Source organism: Erinaceus europaeus, chromosome 6, assembly GCF_950295315.1.
Source record: "Erinaceus europaeus chromosome 6, mEriEur2.1, whole genome shotgun sequence".
In the NCBI taxonomy this organism is placed as follows: Eukaryota; Metazoa; Chordata; class Mammalia; order Eulipotyphla; family Erinaceidae; genus Erinaceus; species Erinaceus europaeus.
The window spans coordinates 9,047,196-9,060,247 of NC_080167.1; the positions used below are offsets into that span (position 1 = coordinate 9,047,196).

Below are 13,052 nucleotides of genomic sequence, written 5' to 3' on the forward strand. Positions count from 1 at the left end.
TATCTTCCCCCCCTTTCTGTGAAATAATGAGCTGCCAGGGGAGACAGTACAGTGCAAAGAAAAGCTGATGATTATTCTTCTCTGTTTCCAGGAGTGCTGAAACTAAGAGAGTGGGACGTGTGAGAGCAGCATTTGGAGTCAGTATGAGCTTCAGAAAAAAACTGATGTCAGCAGAAACACAGTCCTAGGAGCAGCCACAGGGCCCCCTGCCTGGAGGTGATTTAGGAGAACACCGGGGATGCTTACATGTTGCTAGTGGTTTAGGTGAGGTCCACTCTAGGTCAGAGGGCAAGCTCGTTGTGGTTTTTTTTTTTTTAAATATATATATATATATATTGATTTATTTGTTTTGGATGGAGACAGAGAAATTGAGAGGGAAGGGGGAGAAAGAGAAAGAGAAGTACCTGGGAGCTGGGCAGTGGTTCACCCAATTAAGTGCACATGGTACTAAGTGAAAGGATCTATATAAGGAGCTGGGTTGGGGCCCCCCCACTCCCCACCTACAGGGGACGCTTCACAAGCAGTGAAGCTAGGTCTGCAGGTGTCTGTCCTTTTCTCTCCCTCTTTATCTCCTCCTCCCCTCTCAATTTATCTGTTCTATTCAATTAAAAAAAAAAAAAAGACAGTGGGTTAAGCACACATGGCACGAAGCTCAAGGGCTGATAATGATCCTGGTTTGAGCTCCCGGCTCCCCACCTGCAGAGGGGTCGCTTCACAGGCAGTGAAGCAGGTCTGCAGGTGTCTGTCTTGCTCTCCCCCTCTCTGCCTTCCCCTCCTCTCTCGATTTCTCTCTGTCCTATCTAACAACAACAAGGGCAACAAAATGGGGAAAATGGACTCCAGGAGCAGTGGATTCGTGGTGCAGGCACTGAGCCTCAGCGATAATCTTGGAAGCAAAAAAAAAAAAAAAAAAGAAAGAAAGAAAGAAAAGAAAAGAAGGAAAAAATGGCCACCAGGAGCAGTGGATTAGCCCCAGTGACAACCCTGGAGGCAAATAAATAAAATAAACTCCTGCAGCGCTACTTAGCCATTCATGAAGCTTCCTCCCTTGCAGGTGGGGACCAGGGGCTTGAATCCAGGTCCTTGTGCCAACTTCATCTTAAACCCTTGCAGTCCCTTAAGCATTAGTCTTCTTGCTTCCAGAATCTTGCCAAACCTGAGGATTACCTGCAAGCTCAGTGGTTAGAGAAACAGGGGCGCCGGATTGTGGAGAAAGGTTCACGAGGTCCCTACTCACTGGCTTTGGAGCTGCACTCTGATTCTGATGATGACTCATTTCAGACACCTACGTTTTCCCATCAGTAAAATGGGTGTATGGGCCATGCCTCTCCCGCAGCCATCTCTGATGGTCTGACAGCTCTGTCTCTCTTCCTTCCGGGTGCTGGGGGACCCCCAAGGACAGAGCCTTTGCAGTGCAGTGTCTGGATTAGTTTCTGGCACCCAACAGTGCGTGAGTCAATGGCTGGATGGGTGGGTGCCCGTGGCTGGGTAAACAAGAGTCTGCTGCACAGCAGTGCGCTGGGGTTTCTCACACACGTTGTCAAAGGGCGCGTGATACACGTTCAGGAAGCTCACAAGCCCTTGCTATTGGTAGTTTGGAACTGACCACGGTTGGGAGTAGCCATAGGACGGGAATCAGCAGATGCTCCAACCCGGGTGCCTCTCTCCCTCCTCAGAGCCAGTGCCCACAGGAACAGCAGGTGACTGATTCAGCCGGTGTCTGAATCCACACTGACCCTCCCAACTGCCCTGTGGCAGGTTTGTTAGCGTTACTGTCATCTTACACGGGGACACAGAGGCCTCGGGAGGTGACGACACCTGCCCAGGTCTGACTGTGGGGCGACCTTCTCTCCAGACAGGACTGTGGAAAGCTGAGTGGCAGCCAGCCTCACCGTAGGGGCCTCCCAAAGGCCTGCCTTCATCTCAGCTCCTCTGGGAGAAGACGGGCAGTTGCCTGGTGACCAGAGTGTGTCTGGTCCCTCAGAGGGAGGGTTACACTGTGATAGGAGGAGGAGCAGGCCCTCTGCCAGGGCTACAGGCTGTAGATCCAGTCAGCCTAGCCAACCCCCTGCCCTCCCACAAAGCCCCAGTCCTCATCCCCACTCTGACACCCCCCATGGAGCTGGCGGGGGATTGAACGAAAGCTGTGGTGTCCTGGAACCGGAACCAAGGGCCAGCAGGCTGTGTGTGACAAAGCTCACAAAGAGGGGGTGTCCCAGCAGGACACCGCATACCTGCCATGGACAGGGACCTTGGGGATAGCAGCTGGGGACAAGCCTGGTCTCAGTGTAAGGGAAAACAGAGTCTCTCCAGGGGGCCATCTTGGGTAGAACATTCCAGACGAGGCCCTTGTTTGTGGTAGGAGGGTCTCTGTCAGTGCGTGGTGAGTAAACGAATGAGTAAAGGAGCCCACCAACCCTGCTTTCTTGTGGCCACCGGGAGCTCCTGGCACCCCCTCCAAGCCCTGAGATGGGGAGTCAGTTCCCCCATGGCCAACCCACACCAGCTCAAGTGGCTAGGAAGGTGGCTTGTTTGGCAGCAGACGTGGGAGAGCGAGCAGGCAGGCGGTGTGCTGGCTGCGGAGGAGGTGATGTTTATGCTCCCAGAAAGGGAAGGAGGGAGGAGAGGGGAGAGCCCACAGAAGGAACAAGTGCAAGAGCTTGTCGGGAGCTGAGGATGGCCAGCCTGTGGGCCGGGCCTGTCCCCAGTCAGCCAGGGGCAGAGGGGAGCCATGTGGGCCTTCAGCGCCCCAAGCTTTGAACCCTGCCCACCTGGGGGGCATCTATGCCAAGACTGGGATGTGTATGTGTGAAGGGGGAAGGTCATTCTGCACGCCCCCTCAGGAAACCCCATCAATTTCATCCTTGAATAGCTTAATACAAAATGCCAGGAACCACGAGGCTATTCCCAGCAGCTGGGAATAAATTCCAAGTGACCCGGGCACCCCTTTTCTGCCTTCAGAATCACTCTGGCTGATCTAGGCCACACCCAAGTGCTTTTCTTTCTTGTTTTTCCCCTTCAGGGTTATCATGGGCTCGCTGCCGGCACTAAAAACATACTGCTTTTGGCGGCCATTTCCCCCCTCATTTTATTGGATAAGACAGAGAGAAACTGACAAGGGAGGAGAGAGACAGTGAAGGAGAGAGAAACCTACCTGCCGACCTGCTTCACGGCTTACAAAGCCTTCTCCCTGCAGGTGGGGAGCCAGGGCTTGAACCCGGATCATCGTGCAGGTCCTTGCACGTAGTACTCTGAGCCCTTAACTGGGTGTGCCACCACCTAGCCCCCCTTCAAGAGTGCTTTTCCAGTGCAGGGTCCAGCTTCTGCCCAGCCCTGCCACTGCCATGCTGATGGGCGCCTGGGTTTGCAGCCAGGTGAGGTGGGCTCTGCCGCTGGAAAGGGCAAGGTGCCCAGCCCGACAGGCTGGTCGAGGTGGAGCCACAGTTCCTGCCTGTGAGCACCAGAGGTTCACAACTGGCTGCTGGTGGCTCTGTTGCCAGATGGAGCACAAAGGCTCAGCCCTGAGACTGTGGCCTTCCCTCCCTAGTGACCTAGGAATCAGCCCCTGGGACCAGGAGACTGGCTGAGTTGGGAGAGCAGACGCCTGACCATGCACAGGGACCAGGCTTCCACACCTTGATATTACTTGAACAGGGAAGCTTCATTATTGGTGCCGCAGTGGCCTGGCGTTTCGTCCCTCCCCTTACCCTGTAGCCGGGAGAAAGAAAGGTCCAGTGTGAGTGGTAGAACCACATAGGCTTGAAGCCCCAGCAGTGCTCTGGTGAGGGGAAAAAACAACACAAAACAAATTCTCCCTTGAGAATTGGCCATGATTCCACAGCCATCAGCACGTGCCTAACTCCGGCTTCCGGGGGCCATCTCAGCAACCAGTTATCTCCTTCCTATTTCAGCTTTAACAGGCAGCTCCTGGACTCGAACCCAGGGCCTCACACATGCATAATACTGCCGCAGAGCCGCCTTCCCAGGCCAATGTTTCATTCTCTCTCTCTTTTCTTTCTTTCTTTTTTTTTTTTTTTTTTTTTGCCTCCAGGGCTATTGCTGGGGCTTGGTGCCTGCGCCAGGAATCCACTGCTCCTGGTGCCTGTTTTTTCCCCTTTTGTTGCCCTAGTTGTTTTATTGTTGTGGTTATTATTGTTGTTGATGTCGTTGTTGTTGGATAGGACAGACAGAAATTGAGAAAGGAAGGGGAGACAGGGGGAGAGAAAGACACCTGCGGACCTGCTTCATTGCTTGTGAAGCAACTCCCCTGCAAGTGGGGAGCCGGGGGCTCCAACCGGGATCCTTACTCCGTTCCTTGCACAGGTCCTTGCGCTTTGCGCCAAGTGAGCTTAACCCCTCTGCGCTACCGCCCGACCCCCACACTTTTTTTTTTTTGAGGGGAATGGGTGAGAGTGTGGAGTGGTGAGAGAGAGCAGAAGAGTGGCAGAGACCACTGCACAGCCCCACCATCCATGGTGCCACGTAGTGCCTGGACTCAAACCCAGGCCCTCGGGCACAGCATGGCGTGTGCTCCACCCAGACGGACATTTCCTGGCCCTGCACCCATGTTGAATGGAAGCAGTTATCAGCGGGTGGAAGGCAGCGGGCACTGAGTCCACCATAGGCTGGAGTCCCACCCGGGCTTCATCTCTGCAGTACTGGCACCGAGCTCCGAAAGTCAGAATCACTCTCCTCTCCTCCCTGCTGAGATAGTTTGAGGCCCCCACACCAAGCCGCCAAGCAGCGCAGCCACTCGGTGGCGCGGAGCTGGGGAGGGCGGGGCAGCCAGGCTGGGTGGCACGGTGCTGGGGGCTGCCGGGCTCGGTGTTGCTGTGCTGGGAGGAGGCCGCGCTCAGTGGCGCGGTGCTGGGGATGCGGGGCGGTGCTGGGAGGAGGCCGCGCTCGGTGTTGCGGTGCTGGGGCTGCCGGACTCGGTGTTGCGGTGCTGGGAGGCGGCCGCACTCAGTGGCGCGGTGCTGGGAGCACCTGGGCTCGGTGTTGCGGTGCTGGGGGTGGCCGGGCTCGGTAGCTCGCCCAGCACCTGGCGCGCCCCGCTGGCTGCCTGTTATTACCGCACCTGGATTGCAGGTCGCCGCGAAGCTAATTACCGCCCTGGGCCGGCGCCGCGCAGGGGCTTCTCCCCGCGGCCCGGAAGGCTGCTCGGGGGGGCCGGGCTTGGGGAGGGGGTCGTGAAGCTGTCCCGCGTCCGAGCCCTCCGAGCTGCACCCCGGCTCTCTTGCACCTACTTTGCGCTGAGCCCAGGCGGAAGGGGCGCGGCGGGCACCCCTGGTCCGGCTGTGGGCGCTGGCGTCCCCTCCCCCTTCCCGCGCGCTTCCGCCGGGCGGGGCGACCCCTCCCCGCCTCCGCCCCCCGCAGCGTCGAGCCGGCGCGCGCTAGGACCGCGGGGAGCCGCCGGCGCCGCTATAAGAGGCCGCGCTCGCGCCCCACGCGGAGCCCGCGGCACATCCCGGTGCACGCACCCCGGCCGGCCTGGCACCCGGGGCCCGACCCCTGCTGTCGCCTCCAGCCCGGGGCCTGCGAGGGCCCCCGCCCCGGGGCCCCGCCGCACACCATGGGCGCTGCCCACTCGGCGTCCGAGGAGGTGCGGGAGCTCGTGGGCAAGACCGGCTGTGAGTACCGGGGACCGGGGCGCGGGGGCGCGGGGCCGCCAAGTGACCTTGGGCCAGTCGCTGCCGCGCCTCCTCCCGGGCTGTGCGGGCGACGCCGAGTGAGCGCGCCCCGGGCTGGTCTTGAACCCGGAGCTGCAGGCGGGAGAGCCCCCAGCGGGGGAGCGTCCGGCCCGGGCGGGGTCCCCGCCAGCTGAGCACCGCGCACCCGCACCTGCACCCCACAGGCGTCGGGGCTCCCGCGCGCCGGGCGGGAAATTTTGAAGTCGGGGTGGGTGGGGGACAGCCGGCTTCCTGCGCCGCTCTCCTGTCCCGGGTCTGTGGAGTGAGCTCCGCGGGTTCCCCTCCCGGGGGCGGGCGGTTGGGGCCACCCTGCGCCCCGGGACCTTCCCCTGCGCCCCGGGAGCCCCGTTTGCAGGGACGCAGAGGAAGCGCGCGCCCCGGCCGGCCGGACCCAACCGGGAACTTGACCCCGAGCCCGGACTTTGGGGGCGCGGGGACTGGGGGGGGGGGGCGTCTGCAGACTGGCGTCTTCTGTGCGACCACTTCCCGGATGTGTGACCTTGGGCCAGTCCCTTAACTTCTCTGAGCTGTGCTGGTATCTGGCGGATGCTCAGGAACTGGGGGGCTGCAGGTGCGCTTTGGGGACGAGGAGCTGGCTCCTGGTGCCCGCTTTGAATTCAGCACCCTGGGGTGCGGGGAATGAAAGCCCCCAGTCTAAACACCTCTTTTCAGGAGAATGGGGTGAACATCACAGAAAACCCTTGCTAACCAGTGTGTCTACAGACATGTCATTTATCTTTCCGTGTAAGTACAGACCTGTGTTTGGCTAGCTAGTGGAAAGGATGCGGTGCAGTGTCTAGTCTGCGATTCCCTTTCATGTAGAGAAGGCCTGGGGGTAAGGCTGTGTGTGGGTGATTTATTGATTTGCTTTTACTGGAAGTGAGATGAATGAGTACTTTCCAGGATTTGGCAGGAGGGATGAGGTGAAGGGGAGACTGAGTTTCCCCCCTCTAAGTTTTGGGTTTTTGTGTTGTCATTTTGAACCCCCGTGTAAATTTTTCCTTAGCGTGCCATCCAGTTCAGCCCCACCGCTGAGGGAAGGGGGGAGCTAGGTTTCTCTCCACCTTGCTTGCTTGGGCTCTCAGCTTTCATTAGTGTCCTGGATGCCTCTGATATCTTACCTTATCTTTGGGCTGGGAAAGTGGGGCTTTCTGTGATGGGATCTCCCCAAAGGCTGAGCAGACCACCAGCTGCCCCTCCATGACATTCTGGGGGAGGGGTGTTTCCTTCCAGCTGTGGGTTTGATGCTGGAATCTGGCTCCAGCCCGCTATGGGCAGGGCAGATGCTGCTTCTCTCTGTGGCTCTTCTCGATATGGGCAGTGAGTGGTCCCTTCTTTCTGCCCAGAACAGGACAGGGGTCAGGGAAGAGCCTCTGAGGTCAGATGCAGGACAGAAGGCGCATGCTCAGGACGCTAAGCAGGTGGCAAGTTCTCCCTGGTTCTCTCAAAGGAGCTGGCATGGCATGGGCACTTTGACCCATTAGGCAAGAGTGTGTCACCGGGGCTGAGCACCCAGGGCTGTCAGAGGTGGCTGTGGGGGGGTGGGTGGGGTGGACTGGGTACTGTGACGTGTGCTGGAGGGAGTGTGTGACCAGGTGTGCCCTGGGGCCCCTGAGGGCTGCACAAACCTTTCCTATGGGGATGAAGGGCCCTTGGGAAGTGGCAGGAGCCTCAGGCCAGGCTGCTCCCCCCCCCCAGGCCTCCTTCAGCCCGTCTTAGACCATCAGGACAGTCCCTGAGGGCAGATCAACTGGGCCCTTCCTGATTGGGTGGGGGTGAGAGGGTGATGATTGACATCACCCCCAGGGCCTCAGCTCTGAACTGGACGTGGGTGGAAGCTGACTGCTTTGTGTGCTCTCTGGAATCTTCACGCAATCCTCCCGGGAAGGTGGTAATACAGGCGACTGAAAGAGGAGACCCAACTAAAGCTAGGCAGCCCCTAAATGGGGGAGCCGGGGTCCGCAGGTGCCCCAGGTTCAAGCCCACATTCTTGTATCAGCATGCTGTCAGAATATGGAATATCAAGGAATCCAGGGGTGGGGCAGCCTGTCCAGATGTCTCTCACCTGCAGGCCTCTGAGCTTTTGCATAGCCAGTTATGCTCCCTTCTCAGTTCCACCCTGTTTTTTTTTTTTTTTTTAAAGAACTGTATTGAGTGGGAAGCCCAGAACCTCCTGTGGCATGTGCAGTGCAGGGAGCAGGACTGGGGTGTCAGGTGTTCGAGCCCTGTGCTCTACCCACCCGGCCGCCTCCCCTTCAGTTCACTTACCTGTACCTGGTGCTGCACAGGGAGCCCAGGGCCCCTTGTGTGTCCTCGCTCTGGTCCAAGACTTTCTCTCTCTTTTACTAGAGGATAGGTGGAGAGACCCCAAAGTACCATGGAGCTCCCCTGGTGCCATCCTTGTGGTGCTGGGGCTCGAACCCAGGGCCTCACACACAAAGTGTGTGCTCTACCTGGTGAGCCATCTTCAGACATCCCTTTCCCCCCCCCCCCCCCCCCCCGTTTTCATGTGTGCATGTTGGCATCTGCCCCTGGGAAGACTCCTGTGACCTCTGCCCTGGTTAAGGTGGCCAGTGCTCCGCTTTATCTCAGTCACCCTACCAGGCTTCCAGGGTTTACCTTTGGGGCACAGCAGCACTGCTCCCTCCCAGGAAGCTGCCCCCGCCCTGCCCCTGCATTCCCTCCTGTAAGAGCTCACGTCCCACCAGTTAGAGCTGTCAGCATGTCACCTGCCACCCCCTTGAAGCTGGGAGCTGCTTGGGGACAGGGGGGTGTCATATCTCTCAGAAGGGCTAAAGCAGCACTGATACCCTGGGGCCTCTGTGTCCTGCAGAGTGCCACCCTCCATCTCTCTCCCCAGGGGTGCGCCCTGTGGGCACCCAGCCAGGCTTACATCCCAGTGCTCCATGGGCCCATGCCCACCGCCCGCAGCCCGTCTCCCTGACTGATTTAAACTTAAGCAGGTTCCCTCTTGAGCTAAGCAAACTCACGACCTAGTGGGTTCAAGTCTTAGCTATGAGCTCCCCGTCCCTGCAGTCCTGGATACACCCCGGGCCTGACGGCTTCTGAGGACCCCCTTGAGCTGGCCACTTCCTGTGGGGTGGGGGCAGGCTCATGCCTTCTTGATGCCAAGAAGCTGCCCGAAGGAAGGAGGGAAAAACAGCACAAACACAGCAGCCTCCCGGATCTCGGGTGCAGCCCTGTAATGGAAACAGCCGGGGCTTCTCGGGCACTTGCGCTTCCAGGCGCTAAGCCAGGAGGCCTCTGCAGTGGCTCATGGAGCCTCCTGGGCACACGCCGGGCTTCCCTCCGGGTGAGGACACAGAGGCTGCAGAGCTGACTCACCCAGTGGAGCACGATGCCCTAGCACCACATGGGAGTACCATGTGTGGCACTGGGGAGCTCCAGGAACGATGGAGCGATGCTGAGATGTCTCTCCCTTCCCTCCCTTTCTTGAATTAAGAATGAGAAAGATTGGCCCAAGGAAGCTCTGCGTCGTGCATGTTTGAGGACCTGAGCTCATTCCCAGTGCCACATAGAAAAAGGTGACTTAGGGGTTAGATAGTATAATGATTATGCAAAGAGACTCTCATGCCTGAAGCTTCCAAGTTCCAGGTTGAATCCCCTGCACCACCATAAACTGGAGCTGAGCAGTGCTCTGGTTAAATAAGTCAAAGCTTCAGGGCCACCCCAGACTGCATCATGGGGGAACCAGTGGTGGGGGAGGCCTGCATGGTCCTGCTGTTTGCTAGGGTGGCACTGTCTTCTCTTAGCTTACACAGTTCATGTACCCTGGGCCATAGTCCTTCTGGAGACTGGGTGTCTCTACCCCCCCCCCCCCCCGTAACTTGGGCACTGAGGGGCAAGGGTGTGGGGAGGGTGCTGTGCAGCTAACTAGCCACCAGAACCCATAAGAGAACCAGAGAGGGGAGTTGGGTGGTAGCGTAGTGGGTTAAGTGCAGGTGGTGCAAAGTGCAAGGACCAGCATAAAGATCCTGGTTCGAGCCCCCGGCTCCCCACCTGCAGGGGAGTCACTTCACAGACGGTGAAGCAGGTCTGCAGGTTTCAGTCTTTCATCTCTGTCTTCCCTCCTCTCTCCATTTCTCTCTGTCCTATGTAACAACAAAGACAATCAATATAAACAACTACAACAGTAAAACAACAACAACAACAACAAAAACCAAGGGCAACAAAAGGAAATAAATAAATATTTTTAAAAATCTTTAAAAAAATTAAAGAGAACCAGAGAGAGCAGAACTCTAGCTGGAACTGAACCTCGGGTCATGTAAGAACACATGTTGTTTTGCAGAGAAATGGCAGGATGCTGTTTCTCCGGCACAGAAGGGACCAGCATGTGTGAGGCCCAGGGATTGCCAGCTCCTCCAGTTGAACCGTCTCTGGGCAGAGCCGCTGGGACTGCGGGAGGGAGGACCCTTGGGGCTTCCCACTCACGCAGGCCTCCCTCACCACCGGTTCCCCCAAATGATGCCATCTGGGGGTGACCCTGAAGCTTTGATTTTTTTTTTTTAAACCAGAGCACTGCTCAGCTCTGGCTTACAGTGGTGTGTGTGGGGGATTGAACCTGGTGAGGGGGGTATCTAGCCTCAGTGTGGCAATGTGCTGGGGGGGCCTGTGAACCCAGTCCCTGACCTTGGAAACACCCACCTCCACCCCACCCCCTGCTGCCAAGCAGGTGCCGTGCTCATGGGGCTGGTGGCTTTGTCTGAGTCACTAGCTCTAGTGGTAGGTGACCAAATGGTCTGCAGGCCCTCTGGTCAGTTTTGAAAGAGGTGACAGCTTTCTGTCAGGCATGTGGAGTCTTTCATCCCCTTATCCTAGGAGCCCAGGAGGGCTGCTGCTGCTGCTGCTGCTGCTGCTGCTGCTGCTGCTGCTGCTGCCAGCTGACAAATAAGGAAACATAGTCTCAGCTGTAGAGACTCTGTAGGTGGCTTGGATGCTGCGTGTGGACCGGAACACAGAGCCAGACCTTGTAGCGTTTGCCGCCTGCCTTTTAGTTCTGCCAGGGTAAATCTCAGGCCTCACACATGTGATGCCACTGAGCCTCCCTTGGTCCAGTTTTCTTTCTGTGAGAGGGCAAGAGAGACCACAGCACCTCTCCACCATCCACAGACCTCTCCCTGAGCTGTCCATGATGTGCCTAGGGGGTGCTGGGACTCGAACTGAGGTCCTCATGCAAGGTTAGGCACACACCCTACCAGGTGAACCATCTCTTATTTATTTATAAAATGGAAACACTGACAAGACCATAGGATACAATTCCATAGGTACAGTTTCTACCACTAGAACTCTGTATCCCATCCCCTCCCCTGGTAGCTTTCTGATTCTTTAACCCTCTGGGGAGTATGGTTCCAGGATCATTGTGGGATGCAGAAGGTGGGGGGTCTGGCTTCTATAATTGCTTCCCCACTGAACATGGGCGTTGACAGGTCGATCCATACACCCAGTCTGTCTCTCTTTTTTCCCTAGTGGGGCAGGGATCTAGGGAATCGGAGCTCCAGGGCACATTGGTGGGGTCGTCTGCCCATGGAAGTCTGGTTGGCATCATGGTAGCATCTGGAACCTGTTAGCTGAACTTCCAGTTTTGAAGCAGCCTCCTTGCAGAGCTCAGGCCATATGCTGTCTTCGAGTCACCATCTTGGCTCTGCCATGAGCCATCTCTTGACCCCTGGCCATCTCTTTCACATGCCAAGGGAAGCCACCTCTCTCAGGTGGGTGACTTAGTCCTCACTGACTGACCTGTGTGTCTGTCTCTTCAAGCCTTACCAGCAGGGGTGGCACTACCACCAGTGACTCTCTGAATAGCGTCCCCCCCATATTTGTTCACCAAGTCAGCAAGAGCTGAGGCGGGTATTGCAACGGGTGGCGTAGAAAGTTGTAGAACAGTTTATCCCTGCAGAGGGTGAGGCCAGGAGAGTGGAGCAGAGTGGGAGAGGGACTGGCAGTAAGAAGGGGGTATGCTCCCCTTTACTGGGGTCTTGCTGGGTGGCTCACGTACCCTCCAGAAGACTGTTTACTGGGTGGCGATTAGTCAGTCTGCGTCTATCTCATTGCCTCCCCATCCCCATGCTGTCTGCCTGTGTTTTTGTGAGTTAATGGGTCCCAGGACACAGCCTGGATTTTAATCAATGCTCAGAGCCACCACCACAGGCCGCTCAGAAGTGCTGTGCTGCCCGATGGGGGTCCAGGCCCGGGCAGCTCCCGGGAGTCCCCGCAAGGCGACGGGGCAGTGGCACCGGTCCTGCCAGTCATCCTGTCGCTACTTTGACCTTATTACTAATTCATAAAACCAGAAGGTTGAGCGGGTGACTTCCACGGCTGGTGGCAGCTGCCTCCTGACGTGCCCGGGACAAAAAAGCCCTTTTGTTTTCCCCCGGGAGTGACCTTTGGAGGCGAGCAGTCTTCCATCCTGGGCACAACTCCCCGGAGGTGAGGGAGCGGGCGGGCCTCAGGGCAGGTGGCCAGGCCTGAGCAAACTAGTGGGAAAGGAGGAGGCTGCAGCGAGGGCTGGCCCCATGAGGACCCCAGGACTCGGATCCTCTGGTGTAGCTTCCTACCTACTTGTTGAGGGGGGGGGTCTTCAGGTCTGGTCCTCACTTGTTAGGGGCCTGGGACCTTCACTGCAGACACTTGGCTTTCCCCATGTATAGGGTTGGGTTTGGGGTTCTGCCCCTCTGCTCCTCCCCGCACCATCATGTAGATGGCTTCCATGTTCATCCTCTGAGCCCGGGGAAACATTTTCTTTCTTTCTTTAAAATCTTTTACTTGCTATTAGATAGAGACAGAAAGAAACTGAGAGAAGAGGGGGAGACAGAAATGCCTGCAGCCCTGCTTCACCGCTCATGAAACTCTCTCCCTGCAGGTGGGGACCAGGGGCTTGAACCCAGGTCCTTGTGCACTGTAGTGTGCCATTGCCTAGCTGGGAACATTCTTTTTCTTGGATCACTCCAAGTGAAAGACTGCCTTTTACATTTCTGCTTTTATTTTCTTTAATTATCTTTTTTTATTAGGTAGAGACAGTCAGAAATTGAGAGGAAAGGGGTGATAGAGAGACAGAGAGACACCTGCAACCCTACTTCGACACTTGTGGAGCTTTCCCCTTGTAGGTGGGGACTAGGGGCTTGGACCGAGGTCCTTGCGCATCGTAAGTGTGCTCAACCAGGTGCGCCACCACACGGCCCCTCATTTCTGCTTTTATGTATTTATTTCACGAAAGCCCTGCTCAGCCCTGGCTGATGGTGGTGCTGAACATTGAACCTGGGAGCTCAGATCTGCAGGCATGAGTCTTTCGCAGAATCACTATGCTGTCTCCCCACTTTTAACTTTTTTTTAATGTTATTTTTG

The 13,052-nt window shown here is 57.2% G+C and overlaps 1 protein-coding gene across 1 annotated transcript in view; it reads left to right on the forward strand.

The window, feature by feature from the left end:
* Window positions 1-5,413: 5,413 nt before the first annotated feature.
* TESC (tescalcin) overlaps window positions 5,414-13,052 on the forward strand; it is a 36,469-nt gene continuing 28,830 nt past the window's right edge. Inside the window, exon 1 of the mRNA XM_007528741.3 lies at window positions 5,414-5,630. Coding sequence (XP_007528803.1) covers window positions 5,573-5,630 — 58 coding nt within the window. The 5' untranslated portion in view covers window positions 5,414-5,572. The remainder of the gene's footprint in view (window positions 5,631-13,052) is intronic.